At 60.0% G+C, this 21,758-nt stretch overlaps 1 protein-coding gene across 1 annotated transcript in view; it reads right to left on the bottom strand.

Annotated features, from left to right (window-relative positions):
- LOC144737067 (pleckstrin homology domain-containing family A member 6-like) overlaps positions 1–21,758 on the bottom strand; it is a 51,781-nt gene that overhangs the window by 8,050 nt on the left and 21,973 nt on the right. The window contains 16 exon segments of the mRNA XM_078619719.1: positions 397–543; positions 1,721–1,809; positions 2,844–2,970; positions 3,843–3,944; positions 4,427–4,567; positions 5,392–5,472; positions 8,541–8,594; positions 13,493–13,582; positions 13,994–14,316; positions 14,710–14,779; positions 14,781–14,997; positions 15,455–15,570; positions 15,572–15,934; positions 15,936–16,278; positions 16,280–16,396; positions 17,898–18,085. Of these exon segments, the coding sequence (XP_078475845.1) occupies positions 397–543; positions 1,721–1,809; positions 2,844–2,970; positions 3,843–3,944; positions 4,427–4,567; positions 5,392–5,472; positions 8,541–8,594; positions 13,493–13,582; positions 13,994–14,316; positions 14,710–14,779; positions 14,781–14,997; positions 15,455–15,570; positions 15,572–15,934; positions 15,936–16,278; positions 16,280–16,396; positions 17,898–18,085 (2,568 nt within the window).

Below are 21,758 nucleotides of genomic sequence, written 5' to 3'. Positions count from 1 at the left end.
GACTGTGCCTGACCTCCGCGATTATTTCTCTCTCTCTGTAGTGATGACAACGGGTACGGTGACTATGACGATGGTTACTATGACGATGGTTACTATGACGATGGTTACTATGACGATGGTTACCATGACGATGGTTACTCTGACGATGGTGACCATGACGATGGTTACTCTGACGATGGTGACCATGACGACGGTAACTATGACGGTGGTTACTATGACCAAGGTTACTATGACCATGGTTACTATGGCGCTGGTGACCATGACGACGGTGACTATGACGGTGGTTACTATGACGATGATGACTATGACGATGGTTACTATGACGATTGTGACGATGGCGACCATGACAATGGTTACTATGACCATGGCGACGCCGCCGCCGCCCCCGGCCCGTACCTTGGCGTCGCCGTTGGTGAGTTGCTCTCCGGACGCGCCGCCGGCGTAGGGCGACCCCCAGCTGCTGCCCGCGAGCGCCGGCCGCGCCGAGCCGTAGCTGCCATAGCTGTCGGGCAGCGGAGGCCGCGGCGGCGTCGCCTCCCGTCTCTGCGCACAAGCGGCGACGACGGGGGGCGAGAGTCGGACACGGACGGTCGGCCGCTTGGCCCCGCAAACAGCCCCCACCCCCCCCCCCCCTCGCGGCGGCGGTCACCGCATCGCCGCGGCGCTTGCAGATCGCGCTTCTGCGGCCGTCTGGAACGCTCTTCCCTTCCGATATGAGGAAGCGACTGGGAGCTGCGCCGCACCTTTAAATCATCTCGTTTGTATAGAACGGCTCGTCGTGTTTCAGTTTGTTGTCCTTCCCCCGCACCTCCGATTAGCGCCGGTGGCCTCGTGCGGTGCGTCAAAGACGTTCAACGCACGCACGTCACGCGGCGGTGAGCCACTTCGTTGAGCTATGTTCGCGATGGCCGGCTCGCTTCCGAAAGAGCAGCTGAATCGATCAATTGGGCTTTACCTGCTGAAATAAAAATGGCTTTTTTTTGTGATTTGTCCACCTCTGCTCTACTTTGCACTCCTGCCGCGTGTTCGTATCGTTTGCCGTTGACACGTTCTGACCCCGCGGGGCACGTTAACTGGCCGACTGTGAAAAAACAGACAAACCCAGGAGCTTCACAGCTCATCGGATTCCTCCTCCAGCAGTCTAAATCAAGAATCTGAAATCTCATCGCCGTGAGAGTCGTCGGGGGTTTAACTGCGGCGGTGTGCAGGCGGCGCAACTGCACCGGGGGCTGAGACGACACACAGCCACCGGATGACGAGGACATGTGGACAGTGGGGGGCAGGGGGGCCTGGGGGGCTGGGTCCAGGGGGCCAAGGGGGACAGGGGGGGAGGGGGCAGGGTGGGTAGGGGGGGTAGGGGAGCAGGGTGCCCCCCGTCCACCCATTTCATTCCTGGCACCGAAACCAACGTCAACTCCGCCTCTGGTGTCAGAGATGCCAAGCCGGTCATGCCGAGCGCCTCGGTTTGAGTCCTGGGTCTCCGTGCGTCTCTCTCTCTGTCTCTCCTCTCTCTCTCTCGAGAGAGAGAGAAGGTTCAGAATGGCCGCGTCTCTCTCGAGAAAATGACCGTGTCAGACACGCAGAGCCAACACTGCCCAGAGCCCGAGTTTGAGTCCTGGGTCTGGGTGTCTGTCTCTCTCTCTCGTGGGGATCAGACAGCGGCATAGCTGACGAGTGTGCAGGCGGTGTAACCGCACGGCGGCGCCCTGCGAAGCCTCACCAGGGAGGAGCGGAGGGGCGAGTGGGGTCCCACGGCTCGTGGGGGGCTTCCCGAGGGGTCCCTGGCGAGGTGGGGGTGACCGCTGACACCTGGGCGGGGACAAGACACGTCGTCAGCATCATCATCGTCATCATCATCGTCATCGTCGTCGTCATCATCGTCATCGTCAGCATCGTCAGCATCGTCAGCGTCGTCGTCATCATCGTTATCGTCGTCGTTATCGTCGTCATCGTCATCGTCGTAATCATCGTCGTCATCATCATCGTCATCGTTATCGTCGTCGTCATCATCATCGTCGTAATCGTCGTCATCATCTTCGTCATCATCATCATCGTTATCGTCGTAATCATCATCGTCATCTTCATCGTCGTCATCGTCATTAGCTAAGTCATCATTTCCAGAGTCATCGTCATCAACACAACCAGCAGCAGCAATAACAACAGTCACCACTCCGATCATCAGCAGCTACATCATAACTCCAATCATCATCATCATCATCATCAGCAGCACTCCTGTCAGTTTCAGCTACATCCAATCACCATCATCAACACCATCATCATCATCCTCCTGCAGTACCGAGAAAAGACATGACGAGGATAAGATAATGACGGTGATGGCGATGACCATCACGCGGATGTTTGGCGACGCCCATAATGATGGCGGCGATGACGACGATGACGACAAAATTAAAACGACAACGGATTTGCGCGTTGACCAGGACGATAACGACGACGATGTCGACCGTCAACTTTCGTGTCGGTAACGACGAGCGGTACGGTGATGTCAATAATAAATCATGTCGATAATAAATAAATAAAAGATAATACAAATTTACTAAAAAAATAACGAACAAAAATAACAAAACATTTTTACAAAACAATAAAAAAATAAACTAAAATTTTTTCTTTTTTTTACAAAAAAATCTAAATTAAAACATTACAAAAAAAGAACAACATGACGACGATGAGGCAACCACAATGAACCGTTGGCGACGGTCGATCGCGATGACGAAGATGACGACGATGACGAAGATGACGACGATGATGACGAAGATGAAGACGATGATGACGAAGATGAAGACGATGACGACGATGACGACGACGACGACCTCTCCGGGCCTCACCTGTTCCCACGGGGCCCCCCCCCGCGGTCGTCACGTCCCAGCTCCCCTGGCCCAGCCCCCCCATCACATCCTGGATCCGCCACAAGTCCCTCTGCACCTGCGCCCGCTGCTGGTGACCCACTTCAGTCTGGCGGAGAGGGGGGGGGGGCGAGGGGGGGGGGGGTAGTGGTGGGAACAGGGGTCACGTGGGAAGAGAGGGGGGGGTGGCAGAAGTAGGGATCACATGACCAAGGAAGCAACGGGGGGGGGGGGCGTGAGCAGTCATGTGACACGGGGGGCGGTAGTAGTCACGTGACCCTTGGCTCAACAGGGGCGGCCGTAGCAGTCACATGGCACGGGGGGGGGTCACATGGCAGGGATCAAGCGATCCGACAAGACATGGGGAAAGCGAAGAGCTCACTTGGCGCGTGCAGGTGATCTCACCTGGTGCGTGCAGGTGATCTCACCTGGTGCGTGCAGGTGATCTCACCTGGTGCGTGCAGTTGATCTCACCTGGTGCGTGCAGGTGATCTCACCTGGTGCGTGCAGGTGATCTCACCTGGTGCATGCAGGTGATCTCACCTGGTGCATGCAGTTGATCTCACCTGGTGCGTGCAGGTGATCTCACCTGGTGCATGCAGGTGATCTCACCTGGTGCATGCCAGTGAGCTCACCTGGTGCGTGCAGGTGATCTCACCTGGTGCATGCAGGTGAGCTCACCTGGTGCATGCAGTTGATCTCACCTGGTGCATGCAGGTGATCTCACCTGGTGCATGCAGGTGAGCTCACCTGGTGCGTGCAGGTGATCTCACCTGGTGCGTGCAGGTGATCTCACCTGGTGCATGCAGGTGATCTCACCTGGTGCATGCAAGTGAGCTCACCTGGTGCGTGCAGGTGATCTCACCTGGTGCGTGCAGGTGATCTCACCTGGTGCGTGCAGGTGATCTCACCTGGTGCATGCAGGTGATCTCACCTGGTGCATGCAGGTGAGCTCACCTGGGCGCGAGGAGGAGGCCGTACCTGCGTGAAGCTGAGCCGGCTCAGGAGGTCCTCCAGATGGACCCTCAGGGCCAGGAGGTCCGACTCCAGCTGCTTGTACTCGCTCACCGAGCGCTCCAGATCCTGGCGGCACCGCGAGGGAGGGGCGGCGTCACCGCGGCAACAGCACGACGTCACCGACGCAGTTCAAGCGTCTCACGGTGGCTAGGAGATGTTGACTACCTCGCCTGGTACGCGGGAGGTCATGGGTTCGATCCTGACCCTGACGCCTGCTGCTGTATATTTGGAGTTTGCGGTGTCTCTCTTTCTCTCTCCCTGTGGTCGCGTGGATATTTCCCCGGGTCCTTCGGTATTTCCCTCCCCATTTAAAAGCGGACATCGCGCGTTTGGAGAGTATTTGGCTGCTGCTCTGAATGTCCACGTGATAAGCCATCATTTGTGGCCAGGTCGCCCCTGATTGGGTGGGGCATGGGAGGGAAGGGGGGGGGGGGATCGGGTGGGGGATGGGTGGGAGGATGGGGGGGGTGAGGGGATGGGGGGATGGGGGGATGGGGGGGTGAGGGGATGGGGGGGTGAGGGGATGGGGGGGTGTGGGGTTGTCTCACCAGGCTGAGCCGGGCGCTGTCTGCACGGATGTGCACGAGGTCGGCCTGCAGCCGCTGCTGCTGCTCGTGCAGTAGCTCGGGCTGCGAGCGCCGCTGGGCGATCTGCAGGTGCAGCCCCTCCAGGGACGACTCGATGCGCGCCTGCGCCGACACGCACACACACACACACGCACACACACACACACACTCACGCAAACGCACGCACACGCACACACACACACGCACACACACACATACCCACGCACAAACACACGCACGCACACACACACGCACGCATACACGCACGTACATGCGCAAACGCACACACACACACGCACAAAGATGAAGATGCCTGTAAAGATGCCTTCCATCCACCCAGGTAGCCTTCACAAGCTGTTGGGGAAAGTGCCGTCACAGCGAGTAGCGTCGCCACGTCTCCCCACTGCCGCTGATTACACATCGCACAGAGTACTCATTTCAGGCCGAGTCGACCTCGGTGAGGCCCAGGACCAGTTTAGATAACCGCCGTCAGCGATATAGGCTTTGAGCGGGAATTGAACTCGGGTAGATGGGTTTGCAGCGCAATTGCGGCCCTAACCACTGCACCATCGCTCCCCAAAATAAAATAAAACAGGCTTAACAGACTAATGGGGCAAGTGCTGTTAGCGAGCACCTATGAAGGCTGGCACGGTACACGAGGGGGTGGGTGGCCAGCACCACTCCCGGCCACCTTTGTCTCCCCAGTGGCGATGTTTACTATACACCGCACCAGGTACTCATTTGAGGCCGAGTCGACCTAAGGGAGGCCCAGCACCCGGTCCAGATAATCGTCACCGGTGTTGGCCGTGAGCATGAATCGAACTCGGGTCGCCGGATTCGTAGCGCAGCGCAGCGCGAAACCCACGACGACACGGTGACCTCACCTCACCACCGTCACCTCACCTCCTCACCATGGTGACCTCACCTCCTCGCCATCGTGAGCTCACCTTCTCGTTGCGCAGCTGCCTCAGCCTGGTCTCCTGCTCGTGCAGCGTCTTGTTCTGGTCGCACAGCCGCGTCAGCTTCATCTGTCGCAGACGCAACACACAAAGATCACACAAAGATCACCCCCCGCCCGCCCAGTGGAGGCCTTCTACAGACCGCTGGGGCAAGTGCCGCTCGCGGCCACAAACACACAGACACACACAGACACACACACACACAGACACACACACACACAGACACACACACACACACACACCGACACACACACAGACACACACACACACACAGACACACACACACACAGACACACACACACAGACAGACACACACACACACTCTAACACACACAGACACACACACACACAGACACACACACACACAGACACACACACACACAAACACACAGACACACACAGACACACACACACACAGACACACACACACACAAACACACAGACACACACAGACACACACACACAGACACACACACAGACACACACAGACACTAACACACAGACACACACACACACACAGACACACACACACAGACACACACACACAGACACTAACACACAGACACACACACACAAACACACACACAGACACACACACACAGACACTAACACACAGACACACACACACACACACACTCTAACACACACACTCTAACACACACACTAACACACAGATACACACACACAGACACTAACACACAGACACACACACACACACACACACACTCTAACACACACACTCTAACACACACACTAACACACAGATACACACACACAGACACTAACACACAGACACACACACACACAGATACACACACACAGACACACACACACAGATACACACACACAGACACTAACACACAGACACACACACACAGATACACACACACAGACACTAACACACAGACACACACACACACAGACACACACACAAACACACAGACACACACAGACACACACACACACAGACACACACACACACAGACACACACACAGACACACACACACACAGATACACACACACAGACACTAACACACACACTCTAACACACACACAAACACACAGACACACACACTCTAACACACACACAAACACACAGACACACAAACACACAGACAGACACACACACACAGACACACACACACAGACACTAACACACACACTCTAACACACACACTAACACACAGACACACAGACAGACACACACACAGATGCACACACAGACGCACAGACACGCAGACACACACAGACACACACACACAGACACTAACACACACACTCTAACACACACACTAACACACAGACACACACACACACAGACACACACACACACAGACACACAACAACAACCGCCATTCGCCACTAAGTGGCGGTGACGTCACCACGACGCTTGTGCCAGGCCATGTGCACCCTGAGGCCACGTGAAGTGTCGAACGCCCGCTGGCAGGAGGTCACGGGGCAGACCCAGGTGCCACGGGTCGACTGACCGAGATGACCGAGATGACTGGCTGATGCACCACCTGTGCCCCCTACTGTGCCAACTTGCTGTGCTTTAGCCACCCGGCGCTCCGCTCGTTGTTGTGAGCGTCGCTCCTCCGCCCTCCGTTGTTGTCGGAGGGCGACTGCCTCCAACTGCCCAGTAGCGTCCTTCACGAGCCTCCTCCACTGAGGCCGATCTTGACACCGCTGGTACCAGTCATCGGCAAGTCCACTCAGCTCCACGTCCTCCTGTACCACATCACTCCATCTCTTCTCTAGCCCGTGCCGCGCCCGTTTAGCCCCCTCGATCCGGCCAAACAAAAGCTGTTTAGGCATGCGGTGGCTGGGCATGCGGGCTACATGACCCAGCCAACGCAGCCTTGCCTGCCGGAGGAGCTCACTGATGGGACTTTGCCCAGATCTTTCAAGGACTTGTGAGCTCCTCACACAATCCAGCCTGGTTAAACCCAGGATGGATCGTAGGCAGGCCAGCCTAAATGTTTCCAACCGGCGAAGATGCTCCACTAGGGGGGTCCACGTTTCGCAAGCGTAGAGAAGGGAGGGAATGACCGTGGCCGAGACTGATTCGGAGTGAGACCTCTGCTGATAAACTGGAGCCGGTCATGAGCACACTGCCCAGGTATGGGAAACTCTCTACTCTCTCCACAACTGCCCCATCACCGATTGGGAGTTGTGGGGGCGGAGTGCCCGATGGTACAAAATACCCAGGCAGGTGCTTAGTTTTGGTGGGGCTGATGGTAAGGCCCCACCTCTTAGTGGCACACTCCAGTCTCAGCAGCAGCGTCTCCAACTCCTCTTCTGAATGAGCAGCTATTACCAAATCATCGGCATACATAACGTGGTTGACCAATAGGGAGCCATCCCTTGATCGCACCCGGGCGTCGATCAGCCTCCCATTATATCTGTACCAAATGGTAATTCCCCCGGTACAGCTATTGAAGGCTTCACGAACTACGCAGTCGAAATAGATGTTAAATAATGTGGGAGCCAGAGGACATCCCTGTCGCACCCCAAGGTGTACAGGGAAAGGCTCCGACTCTAACACACACACTAACACACAGACTAACACACAGACACACAGACAGACACACACACACACAGATACACACACAGACGCACAGACACGCAGACACACACACAGACACACAGACACACACACAGACACACACACAGACAGACACACACACAGACACACACACAGACACATACAGACACACACACACAGACACAAAGACAAAGATCCCCTGTATAGCCTCAGCAGACTGTTGGGGCAAGTGCCGTTAAGCGAGCACCTATGAAGTCCGGCACGGCACACAAGGGGGGGTGGTGGGTGGCCAGCACCACGCCCGGCCGCCTTTGTCTCCCTAGTGGCGATATTTAAGCACCGCACTCCATACACATTTGAGGCTGAGTCGACCTAGGGGAGGCCCGGGACCGGTTCAGATAATCGTCACTGCTGTTGGCCGTGAGTGGGAATCGAGCCCGGGTCTTCAGGTTCGGAGCGCAGCGTAGCGCCGACTGCTACACCAGGTACTCATTTGAGGCTGAGTCGACCTAGGCGGAGGGGTGGGGGGCGAGGGGGGGGGGGCGAGGGGGGGGGCGAGGGGGGGGGGCGTCGATGCGGTCGGGAACTCACGTCGATGTCCTGCCCGCTGGAGCGGAGCGAGTAGTTCGATTCCGGGAACACAAACTGTAAACACAAACACGGGGGGGGTCGGGGGCAACGCGCACACAGACACACACAGACGCACACAGACGCACACAGACACACACAAACGCACACAGATACACACAGACGCACACAGACGCACACAGACACGTCGCCCCAGTCAGCAGCTCTCACCGCCTGGCGTTGCCACGACAACGAGCGGCGCACGCGGGCGGGCGTTGTGCGAGGCGGCACGAGGCCCCTGACGGTACACAGATGCCGGCGGCTTTGTCCACCGTTGTTTCACCCACCCACTCACCCACGCACACACACACACACACACGCACACACGCACACACACGCACACACACACACCCACTCACCTTCGCACCCACACACACACACACGCACTCACTCACTCACCCACCCACACACAACACACACTCACCCACACACGCACACACACACACACTCACCTTCGCAACCCACACACACACCCACCCACACACACCCAACCCACCCACTCACCCACCCACCCGCACACACCCACCCGCACACACCCACCCACGCATGCTAATGCACGTGTAGTGACATGGAATGGGTCACTACGGAGCATAGCGCTGGTTGCTGGCAGAGAACGGGATCTGCGGTTGCAGGAGGATAAAAGGGGACCCCCCCCCCCGAGCGAAGGTTCGGGGCTGTCGCTGTGAGTGGGATCCCCTCGCCGTGGCGTCGACGTCTTCGTCTGCGTCTTCACCGTCTCGTCGTCTGTCAGCTGTCCTGACTCGTAGTCACCTTAGCAACCTGTGAAGGCTGTTACTAAATAGAGTGCCTCCTACTGTCTCCGAGTGAGTCAGTCACTACACACGGACACCAATAGCAGTGGACACCCAACTTAGCGGACACAACGCTAATCCCCACACAACGAGCCCACGCACACACACACATCATTGCACGATGCACAACACAGACAATCGGTGAGAATCACACACAAACGCATGGCGACGCTCACACACGGTGACGCACGGTGACGCACACACACGGTGACGCACGGTGACACTCACGCACGGTGACACTCACACACGGTGACGCACGGTGACGCTCACGCACGGTGACGCTCACGCACGGTGACGCACGGTGATGCACACACACGGTGACGCTCACACCCCATCTCCTCGCTCACACACGACGACGCTCACACACGGTGAGCTCACACACGGTGACACGTGCGTGGTTTTGCCGCGCGTGCGTTCCGCGGGGAGCGCCGTGCTTACTTGCGGCCGGAACGGGAGCGAGCGGCAGCAAATAATCGTCTGCACCGTGTTAATTAGCGGCTCGTTAGCCTTCATCTTGGAACGGCGAAGGACGGGAGAGAGCAGGGAGCAAACACAGGGTTAGTAACGGACACGGAGACACGGAGACACGGAGACACGGAGACACTGGGACGGACACACGGAGACACTGGGACGGACACACAGGTGAAGAGACACAGAGATACTGGGACGTAGACACTGGGATGGAGACACTGGGACAGAGAGACACTGGGACGTAGACACAGGGACACAGGGACACAGACACAGGGACACGGAGACAGGGACACGGAGACACAGGGACACGGAGACACTGGGACGGAGACACAGGGACACGGAGACTCGGAGGAAGTGAGCAAGGCAAGGAAGCGGGTCAGGTGGTCTCAGGTAAGATGGCGCAAATAAAACTCTGCAAAGGAAATAAAAAACCCGAAACAGCGAGGAGCGGTGAGAACGACGACGACGACGACGGCAGGCGGGCAGGCAGAGACATCGTCACGAGCGGGGCAGGGGATGGGTGGGGGAGGTTTCATTTGTCGCCGAATATTTTTCCGCGCTTGCCGTTAACGCCGCGATCTCGGCGGCACGCAGCCAACCACAGCCCCCCCCCCTCAGCCCCCCAGTAAGGGGGGCTGAGGGGGGGCCTGGATGTGGTGGTAACAGCCTCAACGAGGCCGCTGGGGCAAGCGCCGCTAGCGGCAGCAGCGCCTGGGAAGGCCGGCACTGCGGCGCATGAGCTGAGTGGGTGGGTGGCCAGCAGCATCACCACCACCACCACCACGCCCGGCCGCCTTTGTCTCTCCCCCCCCAGTGGGAGTATTTTCCAACCCAGCCAGACCCGGCGGGGGGCGGCGGCGCTATCGAGCTTGCGCGACCCCGCCGCCGTTCGTGACCCTCTGGTGACGACGTGGGGCGGGGGGGAGGGGCGGGCGGGAGGGGGGGTAAGGACACGACGGGGTAAAGGGGTAACACGGCCGCAGCAACGCAACGTCAGGCATGCGACGGACCCCCTAGTGGCCTAGCGGCGCAGGTGGTGTGGACCTCCCTCCACCCCCCCCCCCCTTCATGAGCCCGCCACCTGGGCCTCTCCTCCGTGAACCCTCGCCAGAGTGACGCCCAGTCCCAGGGTCTCGACAGTGCCGCCGTCCAGGATAGAGTGGGCCCCCCCGCTCTATCCCGCGGTCGGCCCGCCCTGCACACGCCACCCACAGCTACGCCGCTGGGCCACTGGGGGGCTACCGGGCAGAGGGGGCGGGGGGGGGGGGACGGCACGGGACGAGGCACGGGACGAGGGGGCACCGTGCGGGTAACGAGGTGACGATGGGGCTGGGGGGCGATGGATGGGGGGGGGGGGGTACTGGCTGCAACCATGGGGACAGTGGGAGCCATGCAGGTGGGAGATGATGGTGGCGGTGGTGATGATACCGATGTTGACACTGCTACCGCTTCTTGTTGTTGTTGTTGTCAACAATGGAAGATGATTACTGCTGCTGGTGATCTGTGTGCTGCTGGTGACAATGATGCTGCTGATGAGGATGGCAGTGGTGGTGGTGGTGAGGATGGCAGTGGTGGTGGTGGTGAGGATGGCAGTGGTGGTGGTGGTGATGGTGGTGGTGGTGGTGAGGATGGTGGTGGTGGTGGTGAGGATGGTGGTGGTTAGGATGGTGGTGGTGGTGAGGATGGTGGTGGTGAGGATGGTGGTGGTGGTGAGGATGGTGGTGGTGAGGATGGTGGTGGTGGTGAGGATGGTGGTGGTGAGGATGGTGGTGGTGGCGGTGGTGGTGGTGAGGATGGTGGTGAGGATGATGCCATACTGCCCCACCTGGCTCTCAATAAAGCGCAGGTTCCTCTGCAGGTGCAGCGACGGTGCCAACGACTGTGCAGGCAGGGGCACGGGGGAGGCGTGGGTGGCACAGCGGAGACACGGGTGGCGAGCGCGGTGAGCGTGGCGAGGGAGTGCGGTGAGAGTGGTGCGTGGTGGTGTGTGGGAGGGTGGCGAGGGTGGCAGGGTGGTGTGTGTGTGTGGTGTGTGTGTGGGTGGTGTGTGTGTTTGTGTGCTGTGGGAAGTGTGTGTGTGTGTTGTGGGTGGTGTGTGTGTGTGTTGTGGGTGGTGTGTGTGTGTGTTGTGGGTGGTGTGTGTGTGTGTTGTGGGTGGTGTGTGTGTGTGTTGTGGGTGGTGTGTGTGTGTGTTGTGGGTAGTGTGTGTGTGTTGTGGGTAGTGTGTGTGTGTGTTGTGGGTAGTGTGTGTGTGTGTTGTGGGTGGTGTGTGTGTGTTGTGGGTGGTGTGTGTGTGTGTTGTGGGTAGTGTGTGTGTGTGTTGTGGGTAGTGTGTGTGTGTGTGTTGTGGGTAGTGTGTGTGTTTGTTGTGGGTGGTGTGTGTGTGTGTGGTGGGTGGTGTGTGTGTTGTGGGTAGTGTGTGTGTGTGTTGTGGGTAGTGTGTGTGTGTGTTGTGGGTAGTGTGTGTGTGTTGTGGGTAGTGTGTGTGTGAAATACGATGTAAGGGGTAGCGCATGTGTTGTGAGTGGGGCATGTATTGTGTGTGGGTAGCGTGTGTCTATAACATATAGAGTATTAAGCGTGTGCCTAGCGCCGAGGCAGTGTCTCGATCCTGCACCTCGTGTGCGTGTCGAGCACGTGGCTAGCGTGCCGCTAGCGTGCCGCTAGCGTGCCGCTAGCGTGACGCTAGCGTGTCGCTAGCGTGACGCTAGCGTGTCAGCCGTGCGCCTGTCGCGCCCTCGTTCCCACCTGGCGCCCCATCCCCACGCCCCCCGTGACCTCCGATCCCCCAAGATCCCCGTATGACCCCGTGACTCCCCGCGTGACCCCCCGTGACTCCCCGCGTGACCCCCCGTGACTCCCCGCGTGACCCCCCGTGTGACCCCCCATGTGACCCCATGAACCCCCGTGTGACCCCCCTTGTAACCCCGTGACCCCCGTGACCTCGTGACCCCCCGTGTGACCCCGTGACCCCCCGTGTGACCCCCCTTGTGACCCCCCGCGAGACCTCGTGCCGGACCTGTGACCGCGGCGCGGCCGGCGCCGGGCCCAACAGGTGCGCGAGCGTGCGGTCCCTCGCTTCGGCAAGCACCGCCTGGTTTCTCCGCAGCTGGATGAGCAGCAGGGTCAGCTCCTCTGGCTGTACCCAACCGCCACCGCCACCACCACCACCGTTGCCGCCATCGTCATCGTCGCCGCGTCAGCATCACCAACGCCGCCATCGCCGCACAAACGGAAGAACATCGGCCGCCACCCCCGTTACCATCGCACCGGCGTTAAGTCGACCCCGTTAGCGGCACTGCCGTGGACGCGCCGGCCAGCCGGCCGCCGCCGCCGGCCGGCGCAGCAGTCGGGCGGGGCGAGAGCGGTTTGACTCGCCATCGGAAGGAAAGGTCAAGAGGTCAATGTACGTTGAACTTCTTTTGCGAAGGGTGGGGGGGCGTGGGGGTGAGCGGCGAGGGTGAGTGTGGGGGTGAGCGGCGAGGGTGAGCGTGGGGGTGAGCGGCGATGGTGAGCGTGGGGGTGAGCGGCGAGGGTGAGCGTGGGGGTGAGCGGCGAGGGTGAGCGTGGGGGTGAACGGCGGGGGTGAGCGGCGAGGGTGAGCGTGGGGGTGAGCGTGGGCGTGTGTCTCACCGTGCGGCCCTGCAGGCTGGGCGGGATGGACTGTGGGGTGGACGTGTATACCATGGACGGCATGGGCCTCCTGTCCAGCGTCTGCGTGCCCTGCGAGACCGTGGGGACAGACAGACAGGCGGCCAGACAGTCAGCCAGTTAGACAGCCCAGCAGACAGACAGCCAGCCAGTTAGACAGCACGATAGACAGACAGCCCAACAGACAGCCCAGCAAACAGCCCAGCAGACAGCCCAGCAGACAGCCCAGCAGACAGCCCAGCAGACAGCCTACCAGACAACCCAACAGACAGACAGCCCAGCAGACAGACAACCCAACCGACAGACAGACAGTCCAACAGACAAGCCCAGCAGACAGACAACCCAACTGACAGACAGACAACCCAACCGACAGACAGCCCAACAGACAGACAACCCAACCGACAGACAGACAACCCAACAGACAACCCAACAGACAGACAGCGTCCTACGTGTGTGTGAGGGGGGGGGGAGGGGGGGCCGTACCCGCGCTCCGTAGCCGTGGCTGAACTCGGCGCCGCGTTGCCGGTGCGGCCCCGCCAGCGGCAACGCGGCGTGGCGCGTCGCCGCCGCCGGGGGGGCGGCCGCCGCCACGTCCACCCGCCCGGCGGGCGCGTGCGACCTCCGGTGTCCGGGCGACCTCTCGCTGCGCGACCTGGCCCGCGTGACCCCGTACGACCCGGCGGGGTCGCCGCCCGCCCCGTAGGCGGCCCCGTCGCTCTCGTCCACCTCGGCCATGCTGTAGAGCGTCGGGGGGCTGCTCACCGCAAAGCGGTGCAGCGCGGACGACGCGCCGGGCGGCGCCGGGCCTGGCGGAGGGGGGGGGTGACATTGGGTCGAGCGTCAGACTCGAGCGTTAGACGCGCGAGTTCGGCGGGTGGGGAGCACCACGCCGCCCAGCGGCGATGTCTCATTTGAGGCCGAGTCGACCTAGGGGAAGGGCCCGGCAGCGGTTCAGACGATCGTCACCGGTGGTGTTGGTGGCCGTGAGCGGGAATCGAACTCGGGTAGCCGGGTTCGTGGCGCGGAGCGCGCTAACCGCTACGCCACCGCTCCTCACAGCACGCGGACACGCGGAGACACGCGGAGACAGACAAGGAGACACGCACACATGCACAGAGACACGAGGAGACACACGGAGACAGATAGACACACGAGGACACGCACGGAGACGCACGCCGGAACGCCCGGCGCTCACGTACTGTGCCCTCCGTGCCGCAGCACCTGGCGCTGCCGCCACTCGAACAGCTCCGAGACCACGTCGGCGGGGGGGGCCGTGCCCCCCGGCGGAGCCCCCCGCCCCCCCGCCGGCCCCGTACGGCACGGCGGGCCCGGCGGCCCCGCCGGGCGGGCGGCGCGACAGGGAGGAGGAGGCGGCCGCGGCGTGGCGAGGCAGCGAGGTGTAGCCGTCCGGGTAGGGGGCGCCCACCACCACCAGCGACTGGCGGTAGCTGGGCATGGACCGGGGCAGCGTCTGGGTGGACGCGATGCTGCGGGGGGAGGGGGGGGGGGAGGAGGGGGGGGGGGAGGGGAGGATGGAGGGGGTCAGGGCCCGTTCCTTGCTCGAGGTTTCACAGACTCACCGCTGCTGCCCGCAGGGTTCACACAGCCACACGTGGCCATCCAGGGCGTCGCGCCATTTCCCCACCACCCCCCCCCCCCATCTCGTCTCTCACCATCCCCCACAACCTCCCCTCCACCCCCTCCCCTCCACCCCCTCCCCTCCACCCCCTCCCCTCCACCCCCTCCCCTCCACCCCCTCCCCTCCACCCCCTCCACCTCCTCCCCTCCACCTCCCCCCCTCCACCTCCCCCCCTCCACCTCCCATTTTCACCCCCCCCTCCTCCTCCACCCACCTCTCACCAATCCTTGAGCTGCTCCCCCCCCACCCCTCCTCTACCCCCACCAAGCCCCCCCCCCCCCACCGCACCCCGGCGTCTCCCTCACCTCAAGCGGTCTCCCTCGTTCTTCTCCTTCTGCGACTGCATCCACTGCTCCAGCTGCACCATCGAGTTGCGCTTCTCCCTCTCGCGCTCCCTCTCCAGCGCCGCCACCGCCGCCACCCGCCCGGTGGCCCTCGCCGGCGCCGCCCGCCGCCCCGTAGCCAAACCCGTCCTGGTCGAGCGCCGACAGGCTGCTGCTGCCGGCAAGCCCCAGCCCGCCCGTGCTGTGTCGCTGCAGCTGCTGCTGCTGCTGCTGCAGCAGCGGCCTCTGCTGCTGCGGCCGCGGCTGCTGCTGCTGCTGCTGCTGCGGGTTCGGGTGACGTAGAACCACGCCGGACGTCGCCGCCGCTTCCGGCCGTGAGATGGCGGCGCCGGCGGTCGGGCGATCGGCGGCCTCCGCGGGCGTGCGGTCGGGGCCCGCCGACGGGTCGAACCTCTCGCCGTCGTCGTCGTCGTCGTCGTCCCGCCGCTCCGCGGCCGCCCCCCCTCTCGTCGTAGCCGTCGTGCAGCTGCCTCCGGAGCTCCTCCGCGGCCGCCTCCGCCGCAGCGACGCCGCCGTCGTCGTCGTCATCGACGTCGTCGGCGGCGCGGGTCGCGGCCGACGGGCCGGCGAACGACGTGACGGCCTCCACCTCCGCGTCGTCGTCGTCGTCCGTGCCGGCCCGCGGGCGAGCCAGCCCCTCCTCCGTCACGATCTCCACGTCGCCGCGAGGGCCGCCCCGTTCCTCGTCGTCGTCGTCGCCGCCGCCGTCGTCGGAGCGCGGCGGCCGCCACCGGGCCAGCGCCGGCGCCCCACGGAGCCCGTCGACGAGCACCTGCCCCCCCCCCCGCCTCCTCCTCCTCCGCAGCTCGCCCGCGGGAGTGGTTGCCGGCGCTCGCCGGTTTATCGTCCGCGCCGTCGCGCAAGCTGCTGCTGCTGCCGCCGCCGCCGCCGCCGTCGCTGTTGCTGGGAGGGATGGAGGGGGGAGACCACGTGAGACGCGGCGGTGGCTGGTGGCTAGGAGATGTCGACTACCTCGCCTGGTACGCGGGAGGTCGTGGTTTCAATCCCGACTCTCTCTCTCTCTCTCTTCTGTGGGTCACGTGGATTTTTCTCCGGGTCCTACGTTTTTTTTCCCCTCCACATTTAGAATCGATAACGCAGGTAATTGTTTCGGATGAGATCGCGTAAATATATAAATGTGTCGTTAAACCCGCCGCCACCCGACACAGCCAACTAGTAAGGGTTGTCACGTAAACAGAATGTGCCAATTCGTCACTAGTACAGCACTAACCGGTGTGTTGGAGAGCAAAGCCACAACATTTACAATCTGAGTACTGTGACGTTTCACCAGTAATTACAACCAGCTTCATCAGGCGACAGCCACATTTGTGGGGAAGTCTTCCACCTGTTTCGTTCCTTATACAGAGGCGTAGATGTGATGACCACACTTCTGCACTCTTGCGGAAAGTGGAGGGGGGGGATTACCGAGTCAACGTAAAAGCCTATGCGTCAAACTGATATAAGTGTGGCGTTGAACACACCAGCCAACCGACACAGCCAATGAGCAAGGTTTGTCACCTAAATCGACGGTTTAGAGTAGATGGCTTGCGAGAAATGTCCACGTGACGATAAGCCACTTCGTTGAGCTATCGTGGCCACGTCGCTGTGAACCCCCAGGCGGTGTACACCCTGCACCACCCTGCACCACCCTGCACCACCCTGCACCACCCTGTACCACCCTGCACCTCCCTGCCCCCACCCTGCCCCACCCTGCACCACCCTACACCTACCTGCACCACCCTGCCCCACCCTGCCCCACCCTGCACCACCCTGCACCACCCTGCCCCACCCTGCGTCACCCTACACCACCCTACCCCACCCTGCGCCACCCTGCACCACCCTGCCCCACCCTGCCCCACCCTGCCCCACCCTGCCCCACCCTGCGTCACCCTACACCACCCTACACTACCACCCTGCCCCACCCTGCGCCACCCTGCGCCACGCTACCGCCCGAGTTGCCACCGTGGGCCGTGCAGACTCCGCACGATCGAGCCGATGTGGACGGCAAAGGAGCTATAAATGACCATCACCACGCGACACTCTCTGGCCCATCCTCGCAGCAGCAGCAGCTGCGGCTTTTGGCTCAGACGTAAAAAAAAAGGGGGTTGGTCACCGCATTGTCGTTGTCGTCGCGCGGTGCTTTCAGAAGCGCTTCGGCGGCCGTCTGGAACGTTCTTCCCTTCCGTTATTGGGACGCCGCTGGAGCTACGCAATTTTAAATCATCGTCATCATCGAGATTGACAAACTCATTTCTTGAGAACTCATTTCTTGTGTAGAGGTTGCTGTCCTTCCTGCGTACACCTCCGATTAGCGCGGCTGGCTACGTACGGCGCGTTCAACGCGCGCGCAAACGCACGAGGGGGAGGGAGGGAGGGGGGGGTTGGAGGGGAGGAGGCGTCTCACCCCTGCGGGATCTCCATCTGCAGCTGCGACGCCTGTGCCATCGCCTTCATCCACACGCGCATCTCCTCCAGCGAGTCGGCGCCAAAGTAGTAGGTGCGCATGCCGGCGTGCCGCGCCTGCCACGGCACACGAGTCAAGTGGCGCCCCCCCCCTGACGGCTTCTCGTGCCTCTGGCTCGGAGGCCCGGCCTGGGGAGGGAGGGGGGCGGGAGGGGAGGGAGAACAGAGCAGGCGGGCACGCAGGCAGGCACGCAGGCAGGCACGCAGACAGGCACGCAAGCACGTACACAGAGACACAGACAGGAACACGCAGACACACACGCAGACACGTACGCAGACAGGCAGGCGCGCAGGTAGGTAGATACGCAGGCACAAAAGCACGTACGCAGACAGGAACACGCACATGCACGCAGATACGCACGCAGACACGCACGCAGACACGCACGCATGTACCCATGGGACAAACGCACGCAAACGAAACACGCACATGCGGACGCGCGAGCACACGGGCGAATACTCGCACACACGCACAAACCAAACGCACGCACACACACACACACGCACATCGATTAGTTCCAGGTCATCTCGTCGCTTCGCATCGCTCACGTGACGTCACCCTGCTTCCCGCTGCGAGCGTTAGCCCTTGAGCAACGTGAACAACGCTTCATTATAACCCGGCCAGCTCCGTTATAACCCAGCCAGCGGCGTTATAACCCAGCCTGATGCGCTATAACCCAGCCAGCTCCGTTATAATCCAGCAAGCTGCGTTATAACCCGGCCAGCGGCGTTATAACCCAGCCTGATGCGTTATAACCCGGCCAGCTCCGTTATAACCCGGCCAGCTCCGTTATAACTCGGCCAGCTTCGTCATAACCCAGCCTGATGCGTTATAACCCGGCCAGCTCCGTTATAACCCAGCCAGCGGCGTTATAACCCAGCCTGATGCGTTATAACCCAGCGAGCTCCGTTATAACCCAGCAAGCTGAGTTATAACCCGGCCAGCGGCGTTATAACCCAGCCTGATGCGTTATAACCCGGCCAGCAGCGTTATAACCCGGCCAGCTCCGTTATAACCCAGCCAGCGGCGTTATTACCCAGCCTGATGCGTTATAACCCAGTCAGCGGCGTTATAACCCGGCCAGCTCCGTTATAACCCAGCCTGATGCGTTATAACCCAGCCTGATGCGTTATAACCCGGCCAGCGGCGTTATAACCCGGCCAGCGGCGTTATAACCCAGCCTGATGCGTTATAACCCGGCCAGCGGCGTTATAACCCGGCCAGCGGCGTTATAACCCAGCCTGATGCGTTATAACCCGGCCAGCGGCGTTATAACCCGGCCAGCTCCGTTATAACCCGGCCAGCTGCGTTATAACCCGGCCAGCGGCGTTATAACTCAGTCAGCTGAGTTATAACCCGGCCAGCGGCGTTATAACCCGGCCAGCTCCGTTATAACTCAGCCAGCTGCGTTATAACTCAGTCAGCTGCGTTATAACCCGGCCAGCGGCGTTATAACTCAGCCAGCTGCGTTATAACTCAGTCAGCTGCGTTATAACCCGGCCAGCTCCGTTATAACTCAGCCAGCTGCGTTATAACTCAGTCAGCTGCGTTATAACCCGGCCAGACTTTACATCGCGAAGTCCGTTTGCCTGCATTGCTTTGATGCATTCGAAGCAACAGCAAAGTATAACTTCACTGTTGCAGTTGTATTCGTCTGGCATTTAACTTATGATACTTTAAAAAAAGCCACACACAAACTTTGCTTGAATGCGTGTGTGCGTGTGTGAACACAAACATCACACGCGTGTACACAAGTGCATATTTGTTCGCATGCAAGCGAGGCTTTCCAGTGCACCAAAATCATAAATATGTTTATTAATTGTAATTGATTCATCAATGAAAGACCATAATAATAGCCATTGTTGTCCACTCCTCGTTTGCCAATCCACTGCCGGATGAAGGCCTCCCCATGCCGTGTCAGCCACGGGGGTTGTTTGACCATACTTCACCGCTCTGGAAAGCCTCGGCCCAGCGAGACTCCTTCCTCAGGGGGGGGTCCCTGCCCCCCGACCTGTTTGGCCAACAGCTTCCTCCGGAGTAGCTCAGCTTTGCTTTTTAGTTTAGTTTTAGCCCCGTGCGATAACACGCAGGTTAACTCGTTTAACAAAATAAAATTCGACGCGAGCATTTACTCCCGTCGGCTTTCACCCACCTTCTCGAAACGTTTTATTTCTTTTTTAAATCGACGTACGGCACACGTCAATAATTTCCGCCTTCGAAAAAACAAATCGCCGCCGGTTTCAACTCCGTTGGAGACGAGAGAGAGCGGCGCATCCGCCAGGCGGAAGGTGGCATCCCACAACCACTCAGGAGATCCAACGCTCGTTATCCCAACACGCCCTCGGCGACAGCACGGAAATTTTCATCCGAAAAGCCGAGGAGCTGCTTTGGGCCAAAAACAAACGCGGCAGGAACCCTCCCCCCTCCACCCCCGACTCCTCGCGATCCCGAGCCCGGCCGTGCGGGCGCGTACCTTTGTCCGGCGAGCCAAGCCGCCTTGCGAGCGAGCGGCTCGCAAGGCCGGAGGGGTTGTTAAAGGAGCGGCGGCCCGGCCGAGAAGACCCCCAGAGAGGAGGAGGAGGAGGAGAGAGCCAACAGCCAGAGTTCCCAGAGTTCCCAGGGGGTCACGCGGCACGGACGGGAGGGGGGGGGGGACACCAGGACGCAGGGTCGGCAACACATCGACGACGGTGATGCGCGCATGAGCCGCCACCCAGCCCCCCATCACACCCAGGCCCCCCATCGCACCCAGGCCCCCCCGCGTCGTCTAACCGCATAGGGGCGCAGCAGCAGCCGCGGGGGGGGGGGGCAAATGACGTCGCCACGGTGGCCAAACGCGGGCGACGCGCCGTGCCGTTACTACCGCGACACAACGCCGAGACGCAGCGTCGCTTTGCGAACAGCGAACAACGCCGATCGCTAAAACAGTCTAGACGTGTGGCGGGGGGGATGGAGCTATCCAGGATTTCTCAACGTCCACACACACATTAATACCACACACACACACACACTAATACCACACACACACACACACATTAATACCACACACACACACACACATTAATACCACACACACACACACACATTAATACCACACACACACACACACACATTAATACCACACACACACACACATTAATACCACACACACACACATTAATACCACACACACACATTAATACCACACACACACACTAATACCACACACACACACTAATACCACACACACACACACTAATACCACACACACACACACTAATACCACACACACACACACTAATACCACACACACACACACACTAATACCACACACACACACACATTAATACCACACACACACACACACATTAATACCACACACACACACACATTAATACCACACACACACACACATTAATACCACACACACACACACATTAATACCACACACACACACATTAATACCACACACACACACACACACATTAATACCACACACACACACACACACTAATACCACACACACACACATTAATACCACACACACACACACATTAATACCACACACACACACACACTAATACCACACACACACACACATTAATACCACACACACACACACTAATACCACACACACACACACATTAATACCACACACACACATTAATACCACACACACACACATTAATACCACACACACACACACATTAATACCACACACACACACACATTAATACCACACACACACACATTAATACCACACACACACACACACATTAATACCACACACACACACACACATTAATACCACACACACACACACAC

The sequence above is a fragment of the Lampetra planeri genome, chromosome 64, assembly GCF_965212315.1.
Source record: "Lampetra planeri chromosome 64, kcLamPlan1.2.h2, whole genome shotgun sequence".
Classification (NCBI taxonomy): Eukaryota; Metazoa; Chordata; class Hyperoartia; order Petromyzontiformes; family Petromyzontidae; genus Lampetra; species Lampetra planeri.
Note: the sequence above shows the minus strand (reverse complement) of the source record. Positions and strands in the feature narration are given on the sequence as shown.